The sequence below is a fragment of the Dermacentor albipictus genome, chromosome 3 (assembly GCF_038994185.2).
Source record: "Dermacentor albipictus isolate Rhodes 1998 colony chromosome 3, USDA_Dalb.pri_finalv2, whole genome shotgun sequence".
Lineage (NCBI taxonomy): Eukaryota > Metazoa > Arthropoda > Arachnida > Ixodida > Ixodidae > Dermacentor > Dermacentor albipictus.
The window spans coordinates 151,327,311-151,342,635 of NC_091823.1; the positions used below are offsets into that span (position 1 = coordinate 151,327,311).

Here is a 15,325-nt window from a genome sequence, read left to right on the forward strand (position 1 = left end):
CAATAGAAAATGCACAACAAATATAAAACTCCCTACGTAGTAACCTAAAGGCAGTTGGAGCGCAAGATGGCGGAACATCGCGTACAGCAACATCTTGCGCGCAGAGAGTTTCCACCATTGCTGACGTCAGATGAGCGAGCGGAACAGCTGGTCGCCATGAGTCACGCTCGCGCTTGGAGAACAGCGAAAGCCGAAACAGAAGCATGAGCCGCCACCGCCAATCCCAATCCAAAGATAGAGTCGGCTGGGCAGACGCAGTAAAGTCAGGGGTAGCCAAGAGAGAGCAGCAGCAACAGCAGCAGCGACAGCAGCAGCAGTCACCGACATTGCAAAGTGGCGGAATGAAATTTAAAGACAAAAGTCAGGCGATGAAGGTGCTTGGAGAAGCAAATGAGGCGTTGCGGAAGAACATTGAGCTAAAGGCGACGCTCAATAAGATCAGTAAGAAATTGGCAGATATCAAGAGGATGCTGGCCGTCTAGCTACAGCAGCAGCAAGAACAGCAGTTATCGCCAACAACACAGCAGATGGCCATGACCGAGGATCAAACAGAAGTACCGGTGAACCCGAGGACAGAGAACGCGGCCGCTGCGGGTCTGGCGCCCAAGAGAATGGCAATTGAGTCTCAAAGGGCGTAGATTCCGCGATAGGGTAGACAACCTTGAAGATAGGCTCAACCGCTTTGAAGAGTGTATTCGCGCGACGTTCCCCAAGAAAATCACAGACCGTGTAATAGCAATTGAACAGACGTGCCAGCAATTAGCTACGACAGTACAGAATTTGTCAACGCAAATGGGTGACTTTTAGTAAACATGGATAGGGCATCAACCACCTAAACCACAACAACAGTGGAAGGCTTCCTGTTCTGGCATTGGAATAGCAACGGTTTTGCCGAGAAAAAGGCTGTACTTCAGCAACTCTTAAAACAAGTGCCCTCCAAGCCTGCGGGCGGCGGCCGGCAGTAACGGCAAAGGAATTTGCCCCGTGGTGAGAAAAGGAATCACGTACGTCGAGCACGAGTTGTTCAACAAAAGCACAATTGAGCACGCCATGGTAGCGGTGGTTACCGGAAAAAAAGCAGAAGGAAAGCACTTTTCTGATAAGCGTGCACAGTAGCCCATCACACGGAAAGCAGAAATTCAAAGCACTGTTACACAAAGAGTACAACAACGCGGGTCCCGACAGCAGGCTGGTAATCTGCGCGAACCTTAAGGCACCAAATCAAGCCTGCGGTTACCCCAAAACATTGGCAAAGGGCAGGGACTTGATGCAAGATGCTACCGCCTTGCGACTAAATCTAGTCACCGACCCAGCATACCCTACAAGAATCGGGAACTCGATCACCCGAGACGCAGCGCACGATCTCACTTTCGTCTAGGGTAACGGCAGCGTCACGGCGGACTTTGAATGGCGATACACGGAGCACGAGTTGGGCAGCGATCATTACATTGTGGAAGTCGCTGTCCCGCTCGGTGGCAACGAAGAAGTCGGCAGAAACTTTCGGAAACATACTTTCGAATTGTAGCGCGTTTCGAGGGTTGTTATCCGAGGAGAAGAAGGTAATTGCAGACATAAAGGAGTGGTCGACGAAGATTGTAAACAAGGTAGAGGATGCCACCAAGGAAGACGAGACGGACGAGCGAGTCCACAGGATCGACGGCCGTCTGGCCCACCTCATCGTGGCCAAGCAGTCCATCCTGTCGAGGTGGAAGATGCAGCGGAAAAACAGAAAGCTACGCAAGAAGGTCGCCGAACTCAAACGCGAGATTGAGTCCCAAAGCAGAGCGCTATGCACTCAACAATTGAATGATGTTTGGAACGCAGCGGACGACCAGATGCACGGTGTCAAGTTAGTGCGATTTCTTTTGGATACGACCACGACCAAGTCTCACCAACACCACAACTTGGCCAAGATCGTCCACAGGACGCTAACCGAGCACGAGGTAGACGATGTGAAGAAACGCTTCGATGACAAGTACTACCAAGGCGAAGCAAACGAGTGGCTAGATCGAGACATTGAAGTATGGGAAGTAAGGGTTACCCTGCGCTTTCTCAACAGCAAGTGCGCCGCTGGTCCTGACCGGGTTAGGAACAGAGCGCTGAAACAGTTTAGCGAAGCGGCCATCGAGTACTTCATGGCATGCTTCAACATTTGCTGGTGAGCCGGCTTGCTACCCCGGCAGTGGAAAGCAGCCCAGACCATCTTGATTCCCAAGCCGGGCAAGCAACCAAACATTGAGAACCTCCAGCTGATCTCGCTTGTGCCCGTGTGGGCAAAACGTTGGAGGTACCTGGAAGATTCGAGGCTTCACCCAAACACCTCCATCGGGTTCCGAAACAAGCTGGGAACTCTGGACGCCGTGTTACAACTGGAAAATGAAGCCCTCGATGACACTACCACCACGAAAGACAAGCGAGCCATCTGGCGTTTGGACCTGCAGAGCCCTTTGGATAAGGTGGGACACTCTGCGACCATGGTCCAGGTCTGACGGCTAAATATGGCCAAGAGAACATATGCGTGCAACAAGGATTTTTTGATGGAGTAGACCACAGAGATCATCGCCGGTGACCTGCGGCTCCAAAACAAGAAGCTCGGCAGTGTCAAGACCCCCCAGGGCTCGGTCATCTTGCCATTACTTTTCAACCTTGTAATGATAGGCACGGCCGAGCGGCTCTCGCAAGTCGCGAGGGCCTGACACACCATCTGTATCGACAACATAACGTTCTGGGTCCCAGGGGGAAGCGACGGACACATCGAGAGTACATTGCAAGAAGCTGTTGACGCTGTCAAGGTGCAGCTGGACGGATTTAGGCTTGTCTGCTCCCCAAGCAAATCTGAGCTGTTGATAATTCCACCGAAATGAGCAGCTAGGAAGACGAAAGGCAATCAACCTACGAGGGAGCAAGGGACAATAAAGACCAAGACGAGAGCCGGTCACACGATCCCAGATGTCGAGAAAATCCGTGTGCTGGGGATGCTAGCGCAAACAAGTAAACAGTAAGACGGCCAACCATCTCGCGGCAAATGTCAGCACGGCCATTCGCTTCGTCAAGAGGGTGTCACACAGAACAGCAGGCATGAAAGAAGAAAGCCTCACCCGGCTAGTGGAATACTTCACTATAAGCCCCACATTGCATAAGTGGCTGCTTTCCACAACTGGAGGCAATGGGAGCCAAATAAGATCAATGCGCTCATACGCAAGGCGTACGAGGCAGCACTCAGACTCCTCGACTGCACAAGCACCGACACGTTCCGACAAGCGCCGACAAGCGCCCTGGAAGAAATCGCTGAGGCGCAGAGGACCACCCAGGTCGCGCGGCAATCGGGAACAAGAGCCGGTAGACAAGTGCTACGTGACCTAGGCCTGGGGCCAAAGGAAGGGGGACCGGAAAATATAGGAGCTCCTGTACCAGACGCAATTAGCAGACGGTTACAGATATGTGCGGTGCCAAGCAACATGAACTCTGCGTTCCACAAAGAGCGGTGGGCAGCGAGGGCCAAGGCGCTCATCGATCTCCATGCCAAAGACGCACTGCCGTGTTTTTGGGCGCGACAGAGTATCCAGATGACAGAAAAGCGTTCGCCGCAGCAGTGGTAGGGGCATCGACTGGTGAAACGAGAACTGCGGCGAGTGTGCAGATTCGGGGGCGCATAGAACCAAAGAGGTGGCCATCGCCCTGGCCATCGCCGACTCCGAGTGCACCGTTGTGCTCCGTGATTCCAGGACGGCAGTGAGAAATTACGCCAGAGCAAGGGTGTCTGGTGACGCCTCACCTGTGTTGCGTGCTGTCGATCTCGCGAGTGAAAATAGGTGCGTCGTGATAAAGGGGTTTCCGACGCACATGGGCAGCGATGTGTCGGATAGCGGCAACAAAAACCACAACGAGACGGTGAACGCGGCGGCTCGAGGAATAACCAATCATGCCGCTGCTACTGCGGACGACCCATCGTGATGATGGGAAACCAAGGAGAGGCTGACCTTCTACAACGAAATTGTGAAGTGGCGCAGACTAGAGAGAGACTATGCGGCCACCTCATCCGGGCTTGACCCGTGAGGAAGCGGTGTTATATCGACAACTTCATACGGCATGGTTATTTACCCCGGTGCTGATTAGACACGTGTATCGAAGTGTTTATGTGACTTACCTCTGTTGTGTGTGCCGAAAGGAAAAAGCCACTGCAACTCACCTCCTTTGGGACTCTTGCAAGAAACGTCAGGAATCTACAGCGATGACAACCATCCCACGGTGGATCGAGGCCGAAACGAGGTGCGACGATCATGAGGTCCAAGCCCAGGCCCTCCAGCAGATCTCGGCGGCCCTCAGAAGGCAACGACCGAGCGAAACTGGAGGGAGGCTGCCACCCCAAAAGAGGGGCAGGTGCGGTCGACCGAAGGGGGTAGTGCGCCCACAGGCGGGGCACAGAGGCGCCACACGCCGGGAAGACGTCGTGGCCGCGCAACGATGACGCCTCCCTTAGAGGGGAAGGCTAATTGTGTTGCAGGCATTCCTAATTAAGATTCTTCGTCCCTCGCTCGTTCACAGCCCCGTAAGCGAGCTGCTACAAGCCCAAAGCAAAGTGAAAGGAACAGTGCTTAAATTATTTTTTCATCACGCATACAAGATACAGAGCAGCAATCAGATTGAAACATTCAGTGTGCGTACCTTTCGTCACAATGACCAGCCATGGAGACCAAAATTGAGTTATTTCCTTTGTTGAAAATATGTGTCACGTGCGTGTCGTGGAAAAAACAGCTTCGCTGGGCAGCGCTCTTTACCTAGTTGAATGGTTCACGATTTTTTTCTTCAGGACTCCGTGCTTCTGTTTGCATTTACTGTTTCACTCCAGTTGGTTACTAACTTTCTTAATCTCTTATTACGTGTCCGTGGCTTTGGCGCAGATATTTCTCCAGAGTAGTCACCCTTTCCTTTTCATGTATTCTATCAGTCTTTCTTTATATTTGCCTTGACAATGTGTTTATTTTACTTCCAAATGGCCGAACCCACGTAACTCTGCGCTGCCCCATTTGTATAGTTACCGTGAGCCACCATTGCTAATCAGCCAACCCATGTTTCGTCAAGTTCGAAGTCAGACATGACCTGTTATTTCAAGCACAAAAATCATATTTGCGAACTCTAGTGGCGCTGATACCATTAATTCTTTCCTATTACTCGCACCGCCTTATGTTGATTGTAGGTCAAACATACTCTAAATGGTTTTACGAAAAACATACCTTACGGGTTGCAATAATTTGTCAAATATGAACATTCCAAAAAAGTTACGCAAATTGTATGGTCCTTTGTATTACTTCAAATGGAGCGGGAAAACCTGGCCATTCTGTCCAATGTAAACTACCTATTATGGGAGCAGCAGCTGAATGTTTCACTTTTAAAAACCAGCATTAAGGTAATACGGATACTCACCATATGTACTTGTCTCACGCTGAAGTTCTTCGAGAATCTCGGTGCGTATTGGTCGCCAGTCGACACGAGATTGTCCAATTCTGCCACGACCGGCTCGGAACCGTAGTCGGGGAAAAATATGTAGGCGTCGAGTGTCATCCTTATCGAGATCCTGATAGTCACGCTAGAGTGACTGGGCCTTCCCATGTCTAGCCTTTTGCCCACAGCCATGACTGTAACTCTGTAAAATAAGAATGATAGAAAGAAGGCCAGCCCTTTTGAGCAGGGAGAAAGTAAGAAATGCAGGTATATAGGGTATCCGTGCAATATGACAAAAACACACATTTACAATGAACTACCTTATTTCATGCGACAGAAAAACATATCAAAAGACAGTTATTACAACACAAGAAGACACATTGTACAAACGTGGAGGCTTATACGGCGGCTTTACACGCTATTTGCCTGTGCCTCAAAGAGCTCATTGCATTTAGGTCTTGAATTTCTGTATCTACACCTCTATGAAATATCACTAAGGAGAGCGTAGTGAGATATTAGCACGCCTGTGCAGCTCAGTATTATTTATTAGCCGAGGCGGTCGAATCGCGGAAATGAAGTTCCCGGAAAAAGCTTGGGATCTCAGCATGTCTACTGAACGTCAGGTGATTAATGCAGCGGATCTCCACGAAAACGCAGGCCATTGCGAAAAACACGAGAACCGATCTCTTGGGTAGCGAAAGCCCAGGCATGTATCCGAAAACCCAGCATGTATCACGCACGTAATCCTGTCGTTCCGACAAGGCAGTGTTCGGCCTTTTTAGTGTCCACCGCACTATAGTGTCCTCTGGTAAACAACGCCTTCTTTGCAGGATACATAACGCGTCAAGTTTTAATTCGAACAGCATTGTTTGCCTACTTCCGCAGTTTAAAACCTATCTATCTATCTATCTATCTATCTATCTATCTAATCTATCTATCTATCTATCTATCTATCTATCTATCTATCTATCTATCTATCTATCTATCTATCTATCTATCTATCTATCTATCTATCTGTCATTTTTCGCCGATCCTGTGGCCCAAGTTATGCGCCGGCATGGTCCACAATGTATGTGCTTCGGGTAGTGATGTAGTCGTGGTCGCTTAGCTGTCGTCATTTGCGCTTCGTTATCTCACTTTCGCTAAGCTGTCGTCGTCCCGCCTTCTACTAAGACCCAGGGTTCCAATCGTTTAACAGCTTGGGCTATTGGATGGTGACGTGCTCTCTGCTCCGTCATCCGAATGTCGTCATGATCCCGTCGTAATCACGCCATCTTCGTGACACAGTAGTTGCCATGCCCCGTCGTCACGCTGCTGTTTTATTATTGTCATCACTTCAGTAACGTCCTCCCAATTTCACCATGCCATCACCATCATACTGCCTTCCACGCTCTATAAACGTCAATCTTTCTTCGTCATTGTATTGCACTCGTATGCTGTCGCCATTCTATTGCGATTATACTGGCCTTGTCCTGCCGTCATCTTCAGGAAATCGCTACCAAGGTTCCATTGTGAGAACATCGTCGTAATGCCGTCGCTGATGTTCCATGCTCGTCAATCTAGATTCGACCTACGACTCTCGTTATGCTCTCGTCGTCTCGCGATCATCGCCATAAAGGTGTTGAGAGGCAGTCATCAAAACGCTATTGTCAATATACGCACGTTATCCTGCCATTGCGTCATGCCGTTTTCATGTCATCGTCACTGCACCGTCGTCATGGAGTCGTCGTCATGCTTTTGTTGCCATACCGTCAACGGAATGCAGTAGTGGTCTTTGTTGTTTTCATTTCGACATTCGGCTTTAGTCATGCTGTCGTCGTGATAGATTTGTCGTCGTGCCATCGTCGTCACGCTGTCACTTCATCGTTGTCATCAATTCTGTATCATCATCCAATTATCGACATGCCGTCACCATCACACTACCTCCGTCGATGTGTCAAAGTCATTCCTTGCTCGTCATTATGTCGCAATCATGCTGTCGCCATTCAATCGCGATATGCCACCATTGTCATTCCATCGTCATCTTTAGTCGTCGTCACACAGACGCTATTACGCATCCATTGTCATGCCTTCGTCATCATGCCGTCTTGGTTGTGCCACCCTCGTCGTTCCCGCTTCTTCCTCTTGTCATGCAGTGATCATCACGTCATCGCTGTGATAGAGTTATCATCGTATAATTGTCCTCATGCCGTCATAGTCAAGCTTTTATGCTTATACTATTGTCGTATTTCCAAACTCGGCATCTCAATGTCGTTATATGCCATTGTTGTTCCGTAGATATCATTCCTTCATCTTCATATCATCGTAACAGTGTCAGCGTCATACAGGCGTCTTCAATCCTTTATGTGCAGGCTCGTCCACCCTTAGGGTGAACACGGCTCACCGTGGCCGCGCTCCGCGGGGCGCCAGTGCGTCCGGTGCGGCGGCGCCTGGCGGCGCATCGAAGCGAAGCAGCGCAGGCGCAAACGGACCCAGGGGAGGTGCTTCGCGTCGTCTGCTACAGCGCTGGAGCGCACCACCTCTTGCTTTGCTGTACACTTCGCTAGTGACTGAGTGACCGACGCGGCATTGCGGGAAGGCGTACTTCACTAACTTTTGCATTTTCCAGCTGGTTGCGTCTACAGCTTGTGAACAGCCTGCTTAATCAATATACATAAACAGAAACAAGAATCTCACCACATAAATCACTTAGCATGTTTTTTATAAGTGATGAGGGTAAAAATACAGCCATTTTCTTCGCGTTCTTAATTAGGCTGGGGCCTAGAGGCGACGCTTGATAGTCGTGTCAGGGACGTCACTCAGCCTGAAGCTGTTCTTAATTTCTCCAATGGTGGAGGTCGGGTTTGCAGCAGCCGCTGCAACAATGGTCACTCTTTGCCGGGTTTACGGGGAGCATCCGCAATTCTTCCATCCTACTTTTAAGCCTGGACCATTCTATTCACAGTTTTCAGTGGCCTTTTTGTCATCTCCGATATAACGCGTTGAGAATAGTTTTGTAGGCACAGATCTACAGTGCGTCGTCATTCTTTTTCCAGTACCCGCGACATGGCTAGTTTCCAAAGCACACCAGGGAAATGAAATTATCCTGCACTGTTACAGCGTTTTTATTGCCGAAGTGCCATGGCAACCAGCAACCGAACAAAATGCGATTCATCATGCAAGTCGACGGAAATGCGTTTAATGGAAGCACCTCTGGTGTCTTTCGATTTGGCGAGTCATCCCAGAATCTGTAACTCCTGAGTGACCAGTCACCCAGTTGAGTAGTTGTTGGATGCACCACATCATCATATTAAGCTAGGATGGGGTAGCATGACCTACGCAAAAAAAGGGGGGGGGGGCTCAGCGGTTGATCGGGCTGACGCCCATGTTCAGATAAAAATTAGACTGGCCTCAACAAAGCAATCTGGCTTGGGCCGGGCTTAGCGTTTACAAACGGCGAGTCCGTTTGCCGACCACCGGCATGCTGTGGGCAGACACCATGCCGGCCTCATGACCGTCGGTTTAAATGTCGTGGCCCCCTTCGTCCAACACACGGACCGGCCACTTCCCCACGACGGCAATAGCATCGCTTGTCCGCGGCAAGGGTTCCTGTGCCGTGTTCATATTTGGGTTTTACCTACTCAGCCCAGCCCCGCCCCCGCCTACCCCCCCCCCCCCCCCAAAAAAAAAGAAATAAATTCCTCCTAATCTCCAAGTTTATCCGATGCCCACCTCTATGGCGTAACTCCATGTGTCGCTTCGGGACGTATACCGCACAATTAGTAAATTATTATATGCTAGTGAGAACATGCATTTGGCCCATTCCGAGGAAGTACTGAAATGAAATAGAAGCGAATAACGACTTAATTACCCGGCAAGACGTAATTTAAACTAGAAAACAGACATGTCGATTATAGATTTCCCACTTTAATTACCTATTCGAAACGGACGGAAACAGCATTCGCATGCGGCGTGCATTGATTCCAAGGAGAAAACAAAAACACCTAATCACCTAATCAATGTAATCAAATAATTTACCGATGGTTCCTCAAAATGAGAATGCAACATCTCGCATCAGGTAGCCGTCAGAGGACCGGCACCGCTTCGGTGATTTTACACAAGCTGTGAGAGCAAAAATGAATTTAGTTTTTTTTTATAGGATGTAGAAAGATGAAAAGGGGGAGTAAAAATGGGCGCCAAATCAGTTGCTATGCCGGGGAGAGCACTTTTTTACATCGCGTAAGCACTCCATGCTCTCCTACCAGCGACATTATAGCGTCAATAAGAGAGTGCGAAACAGCGGGTATCACTTCTTAGTTGTTGTCGAAGTAATAGTATTGCCCTCCTTAATGGTAAAATCCATGGCGAACATGATGATGCGTGATTGAACAATCGCTCTCTAACTTTCTGCGAAATTTATAGCGGGTTTCGGTCGTTTTCTTAAGTCAATTAAGCACATTCGTTCTAGCATCAAGACATGCGCGAAACGGCGCGCTAGGCTCATCACATGATGACTCCAACCAAGAGCGCGCCTAATAGGTTTCTCGGTATGCACTACACCAAGTGCTGTGAAAGTAAAATAAGAGGGCCCCAGCCCAATAAAGAGCGCGAAAAAATGACTATTTTTACCCTCATCACATATGAAAAACATGCTAAGTGACTTATGTGGTGAGACGCTTGCTTCTGTTTATGTATATTGATTAAGCAGGCTGTTCACAAGCTGTAGACGGAACCAGCTGGAAAATGCAAAAGTTAGTGAAGTACGCCTTCCCGCAATGCCGCCTCGGGCACTCAGTCACCTGGGTCTAGCGAAGTGTACAGCAAAGCAGGCGGCGATGCGCTCCAGCGGTGTAGCAGACGACGAGAGGCACCTCCCCTGGGTCCGCGTGCGCCTGCGCCGCTTCGCTTCGATGCGCCGCCGCGCCGGACGCACTGGCGCCCCGCGGAGCGCGGCCACGGTGAGCCGTGTTCACCCTAAGAGTGGACGAGCCTGTACATGTGCGACCTTGGCAAGTTACTGCCGAAACATAGTGGGACAATATCCGACTATGTGTCATATAGTCGAAGCAATAGAGATCTCAAAAGCACCACTACACGTGTCAAAGAAACGTGGCTTCAGGAATGTTGTCTGTAGCTACATTCCTCGACTGCTATTCGCCTCACCGTCGACAGTCGTCGCGAGATGTGTTGTGCCGTATTATATTCTAAAGCGCAGCTCTTTGCCTCCCGTTCCTGTGTGAAACGACGCTGTCCCTAGGTGTCCTTCGCGGTCACCGAGCAAAAGAGCACAGCGAATGATGAGAGAGCGAGCACGGAGCGCACCCTGGGAGGAAAAACGACGATAACAAAGAGAGCGCAAGGAGGAAAGCGGAGACAGTGGGCGTGGCGAAAGCGTGAGAAGAAAACCGTAGTGCCGCGCAAGACGTGTTCTGTGGCGGCGATCTCTTCAAGATGACGCCTGTGTAACGCGCCACATCTGTTCAGCGATGACGCCATCAATAAGGCATACGGCGAGTAGGTATACTGATATCATATATGGGTACAAAGCACTGTATAAGGAGAGGTCTGTCTTCGGCGGCTGCTGGGAATCGCGCCCATGCGTCACTCATAATCTGCCTCTCGCGATCTTCTTACAAGCGAGGAAGTTGCTGAATATTCCACTCCGTTACAAAATTGCTGCACGATGGATATTGTCCGTGCCACTCAATATAGCTCAAGGAGAAAACACGTACAGAGCTGCGCTCCAATATAGCAATACGGAGTATCATAGTCGTCGTTGAATTTGTTGTGGCAGCCTTGCCTTTTATCAGCGAATAGGTTGCAGATTTTGCCTAGTTCTCCCACGTAGTTTTCAAAGGTTTCATGGCCCCCAAGAAGTGGGAGAAACTATGCCAAACCGTTGTCATGGTGGCTCGTTTAACACTCTCTGAATGGTGGAGGTTGTATGGCAGGAAATCGTTGCATGAGCGCGTCTCGTGCTGCTTGAACTGTGTTTCTCTTCGAAGGTAAGGGCCATCGAGCCATCGGGACGATTGTTATACAAGCCGTTCTAAATGAGTGGTGTCATCGAGTATAGAATAAAATTACATTCACCAGATCACCAGGCTCAATAGCGCTAATTACTCCCAAAGGCCTGTTTATAGCTGTGGCTGAAGCACTGCATAAGAATTCGAGACGCTGGAACAGCAGGCTCCGACAGGAAGTAGACGCTAGACAGACAACAAAGAAAGTTGCCATTGTGCCGTATGCACAGTCGCGCGCAATATGAGCTGCGACATGGTGTCTGTAGTTCAGGAGGCCTGAAACAGCACACCCACGCCGACCTACAAGAAATAATATTCCGATTACTGGTATCAATGGAACCAAACTTTAGTATGTCGGCGCTGCTGTGTAATCTTGGGGCGCTTTCAGCCTGGGGCACCGTGTGGGCGCCCACACAGCGTGCGACTGTACAAGCCTAACCGACAAAGTAAAGAACATATCTGGGAGAAAAGGCGTCACGGTATGGTGTGGTAAAGATCAAACAAGGCGTGTTCAATGTATGCACTAGTCAGCGATGGCAGAAAAAATGAACAATGCACAAAGAACCGCGAGGAGTAAACTGCCGGACATTAGCCGCCGAGGTTGCTTAGCTGTTATGATTATCGAGTCTTGGCCTCGGCGACAGCATTTTGATGTGCGCTAAATGCAAAATCGCCGCTATCTAGTGCGTTGGGAGCACGTTTAAGTTTTCTTTGTGGTCGAAATTATTCGAGAATCCCCACTATGGCGTGCCTCAAAATCAAATTGTTGTTTTGGCACGTAAACCCCAGCATTCAATGCATTACCTGAAAAGAACGGTAATCTTTGGTATGCCTTTACCCATGTGACTGACGATGCGCATATACCAAACAAGCTGGTGTCTGCTTGACGAGACAACAGCACAAGCAGAATCTCTGGAAGGCAGCTCCCGCCGGACATCTGATTTTCATCATTACTATTGCGCATGAAAATACACCACATCAAGGTTTTAGAAAAGTGTAAAGAGGAATTTTCGCGCAAATTTCAATGTTATGATCATTGCGGAAGCCGAGCCATCATGACCATCTGTTGACCATCAGACCTACTAAGAAAAGAAAGAGACAGGCTAAGTTGTAAGAACGGTCTATATCCCTAAGTAAACGTATTATCGGCGTGACAAGGAAAACAGCACCATTGGTTGCAAAATGGTATAAAAAATGTCAAAAAAGGATTTGGACATTCACTTAATAACCTAGCGACGTCCAGCAACATTGTAGCTCGTTGTGTATTTCTGAGTGCTTTTTTCAGGAAATCATTCTTGCTATGTGAAGCAAACAAGCTCAGGCAAGCACTATTTTACAACAAACAAAAGTGTTTCAACTGGCATGCGCTGCGGAACATTCCAATCCTACAGTTTGCTGCTCGTCCTCTACAGTTGACTTAGAAGTTTCAGCCACATGAATGCCTTTTGATCTTCTTTGCTTTGGCGGAGCTATTCCATTTCTGGTGCTTCCTTTCTGTTCATGGTTGCAACTGCCACATTGAACGGAACTAGTATTACTTTTTATGTGCACTCTTCTGTGATTAGCCAGGAACCGCCCAAAAAGCGTGTTCCACGAGATCAAGCTGGCATTGCCTTCCGGGCTTTGGTGCCTGTAGATTGTTCCTCGACAGCAGGCGGTCGTTTATCCGCCGAATACGCAACAGCGCCGAGCGTCCGCATAATTTATATCGCATTAAAATACCGGCTGTAAATGTAGACTCAAATTCGCTGGACAAAAATAGCGGGCTAATCACTCAATTTTGGTCATGGCATCACTTGCTTCAGCCCTATTAAAGTGCACTGCGGGTCGACAAAAAAGTATTCCTCCAACATATGTTCACGCTGCGCCATTACTCCAGCGTGACCGACGCTGCTGTGGTCAGTTTGAATTTCAGCAGTGATTAATGTTGGGTGGAGAACTGGGGTCATATAACGTAAACTTATTACAATCTGTTTTATTCCAATCTCTTGACTTAAAACTTCCGTAACCACCAATGCAAGCATCGGGCGATAGCCCTCAGAATTTTATGAGAAGCCCAATGGAACGCACTCCAGCTTCTCAGGAGGTCACTTTCTTTTTTCGTTTCAAAGCGAATAGCATTGCCTACATTGAGCAGATTTCTTTATCGAATTGGCTGTCAAGAGGCGAGGCGCATACTCAATTGAAGAGGGATTCGATGAAGCCGAGCCGGAACAGTGAAAGTGGATATCCTGCTAAAGAGGGTGGTGCCGGCGTCTGTCATAATACGCTTCCCTTTTACTTAGCCTACGGCGGATGGTCGAAAATCGTGGTGGCGTGCAACGGAACGGTAAAAATTCCGCCAGGACGCATCCTAAGCAAAGAATAGTTGGCGAAGTGATGTCTCATACCTGCCAAAAGGGCACGATAACGTTACAGTAGCACGGGAAAATGTTTATCTTACGCAGATAAATCCATGCTCCGCGGCCGCCCCAGTATCTAGCGCCAGAGCAATCGGTGGGCAGCCATCTTCTATTATTTTCGAAACAGGGCAGCCTCCGGGTATTCAGAAAAAAAAATAGTTTTGTTTGGCATAATAATGAGTCCTTAACGCCTACACGTCACTTTGACGCTATGAGTTCTCGTCGTTTTGTGACGTCGCGTGAAGATAGACGATGTGGACGCAGCCCGAAAACGTTTGATCAACTGGCAGAGTATTATGACGAAAAGGCATTGAATGAGAAATAATTATTTTTCTTTCGTTCGGGCTAATTACCGCATAATCAGTCGTCACGCATCATATCAGATGAGGCGTTACCGCGGTTTTTGTGACGTCGTGTGAGAGACAGGCGAAGTGGGGGGGGGGGGGGTGGCCTGAAAATCTCTTCTCCAATAATGGAGGACTGAGTGCAGAATTGCAATAGAAAGGTTTGGAATAGGTTTACGTTATAACGCCCCTAAATTAGGTATTGAACGGAGCGTCATACTTTTCTGCCCAGGCAAAGAAAAATCACTCACGGGCAAACATTTGTCGAAGTGTGTAGCAACAGATACTAAATTTTGAACAAAGCGGCAAGAACAGCAGCAGTAAACGCGAACAGATGTACGCAGTACCGTAAGCGTCATCGGCTTCTAAAATTTGGCCAAAGCTTGAACCTAAACTCAGTCGTAAGTAAGCCATGCTTTGGAGAAACAAGACCAAGTACAGCTAATTTTCCTGCGCCAGGAAATGATTTCTTCAAGTGACGTTCAAACTATTTTGCGAAAGCCAAGGATGAACTTGCTTAAGGCGCCACATGGTTCCGGCTCCGGGCGCCCCACTTGGCTCGCCATTCTTATCTGCGTCACCACATATGTCGAAAATCACAATGATTAATTGCCAGCATGTGAATCCACAAGAGCAGCGTGGGCGTTGCTCGGAAACAAGTTCTTTTCTTGCTTTCTTTAGTTGGAAATTACCCGCAAATGTTTTGCTGCGGGCCATATTTTACTATACGCACTCATTAGTGCGGTCGTTTTTCCTAAAATATCCTGCTTCATAGTAACATAACGAATAAAGCTTAATTTAATGCCGGCTAAGTTACTCCTTGTATCCTACAAAGAGCAACCAAGTTTTTTCGGGCTTGTCATGACACCCCGCGACGACAACGGTACATCCCCTAACTAGGGCAAAAAGCTTTAGATTGTTGGATATATGGATGAGTATTGGTTGAATATGTGGCGCAGGTTTAATACGTTTTAAACAAGAGAACAGTGCCAATGTTACATTTCTGACGTACCATCTTCCAGAGAAGGACGCTGGTGGATATGAGAGCGGAGAGCAGCGAAGGTGGGAAACAAATCACTCGATCGTAGTCGAGTACGGAGTGAGTGTTAGGGCCCTTACAGGTACCAAATTGTTT

General features: G+C 48.7%; 1 protein-coding gene across 2 annotated transcripts in view; it reads right to left on the minus strand.

The window, feature by feature from the left end:
* Positions 1 to 15,325, minus strand: part of LOC139056980 (uncharacterized) — a 227,560-nt gene that overhangs the window by 25,882 nt on the left and 186,353 nt on the right. The window contains exons 7-8 of one of the 2 annotated variants that reach the window (XM_070534766.1): positions 5,425 to 5,644; positions 4,277 to 4,561 (exon numbers count right to left, since the gene is read on the minus strand). In XM_070534766.1, the coding sequence (XP_070390867.1) occupies positions 4,511 to 4,561; positions 5,425 to 5,644 (271 nt within the window). In that variant the 3' untranslated portion in view covers positions 4,277 to 4,510. Of the gene's footprint in view, positions 1 to 4,276; positions 4,562 to 5,424; positions 5,645 to 15,325 lie in introns of those variants that run through there. The other variant, XM_070534767.1, reaches the window with a different exon arrangement.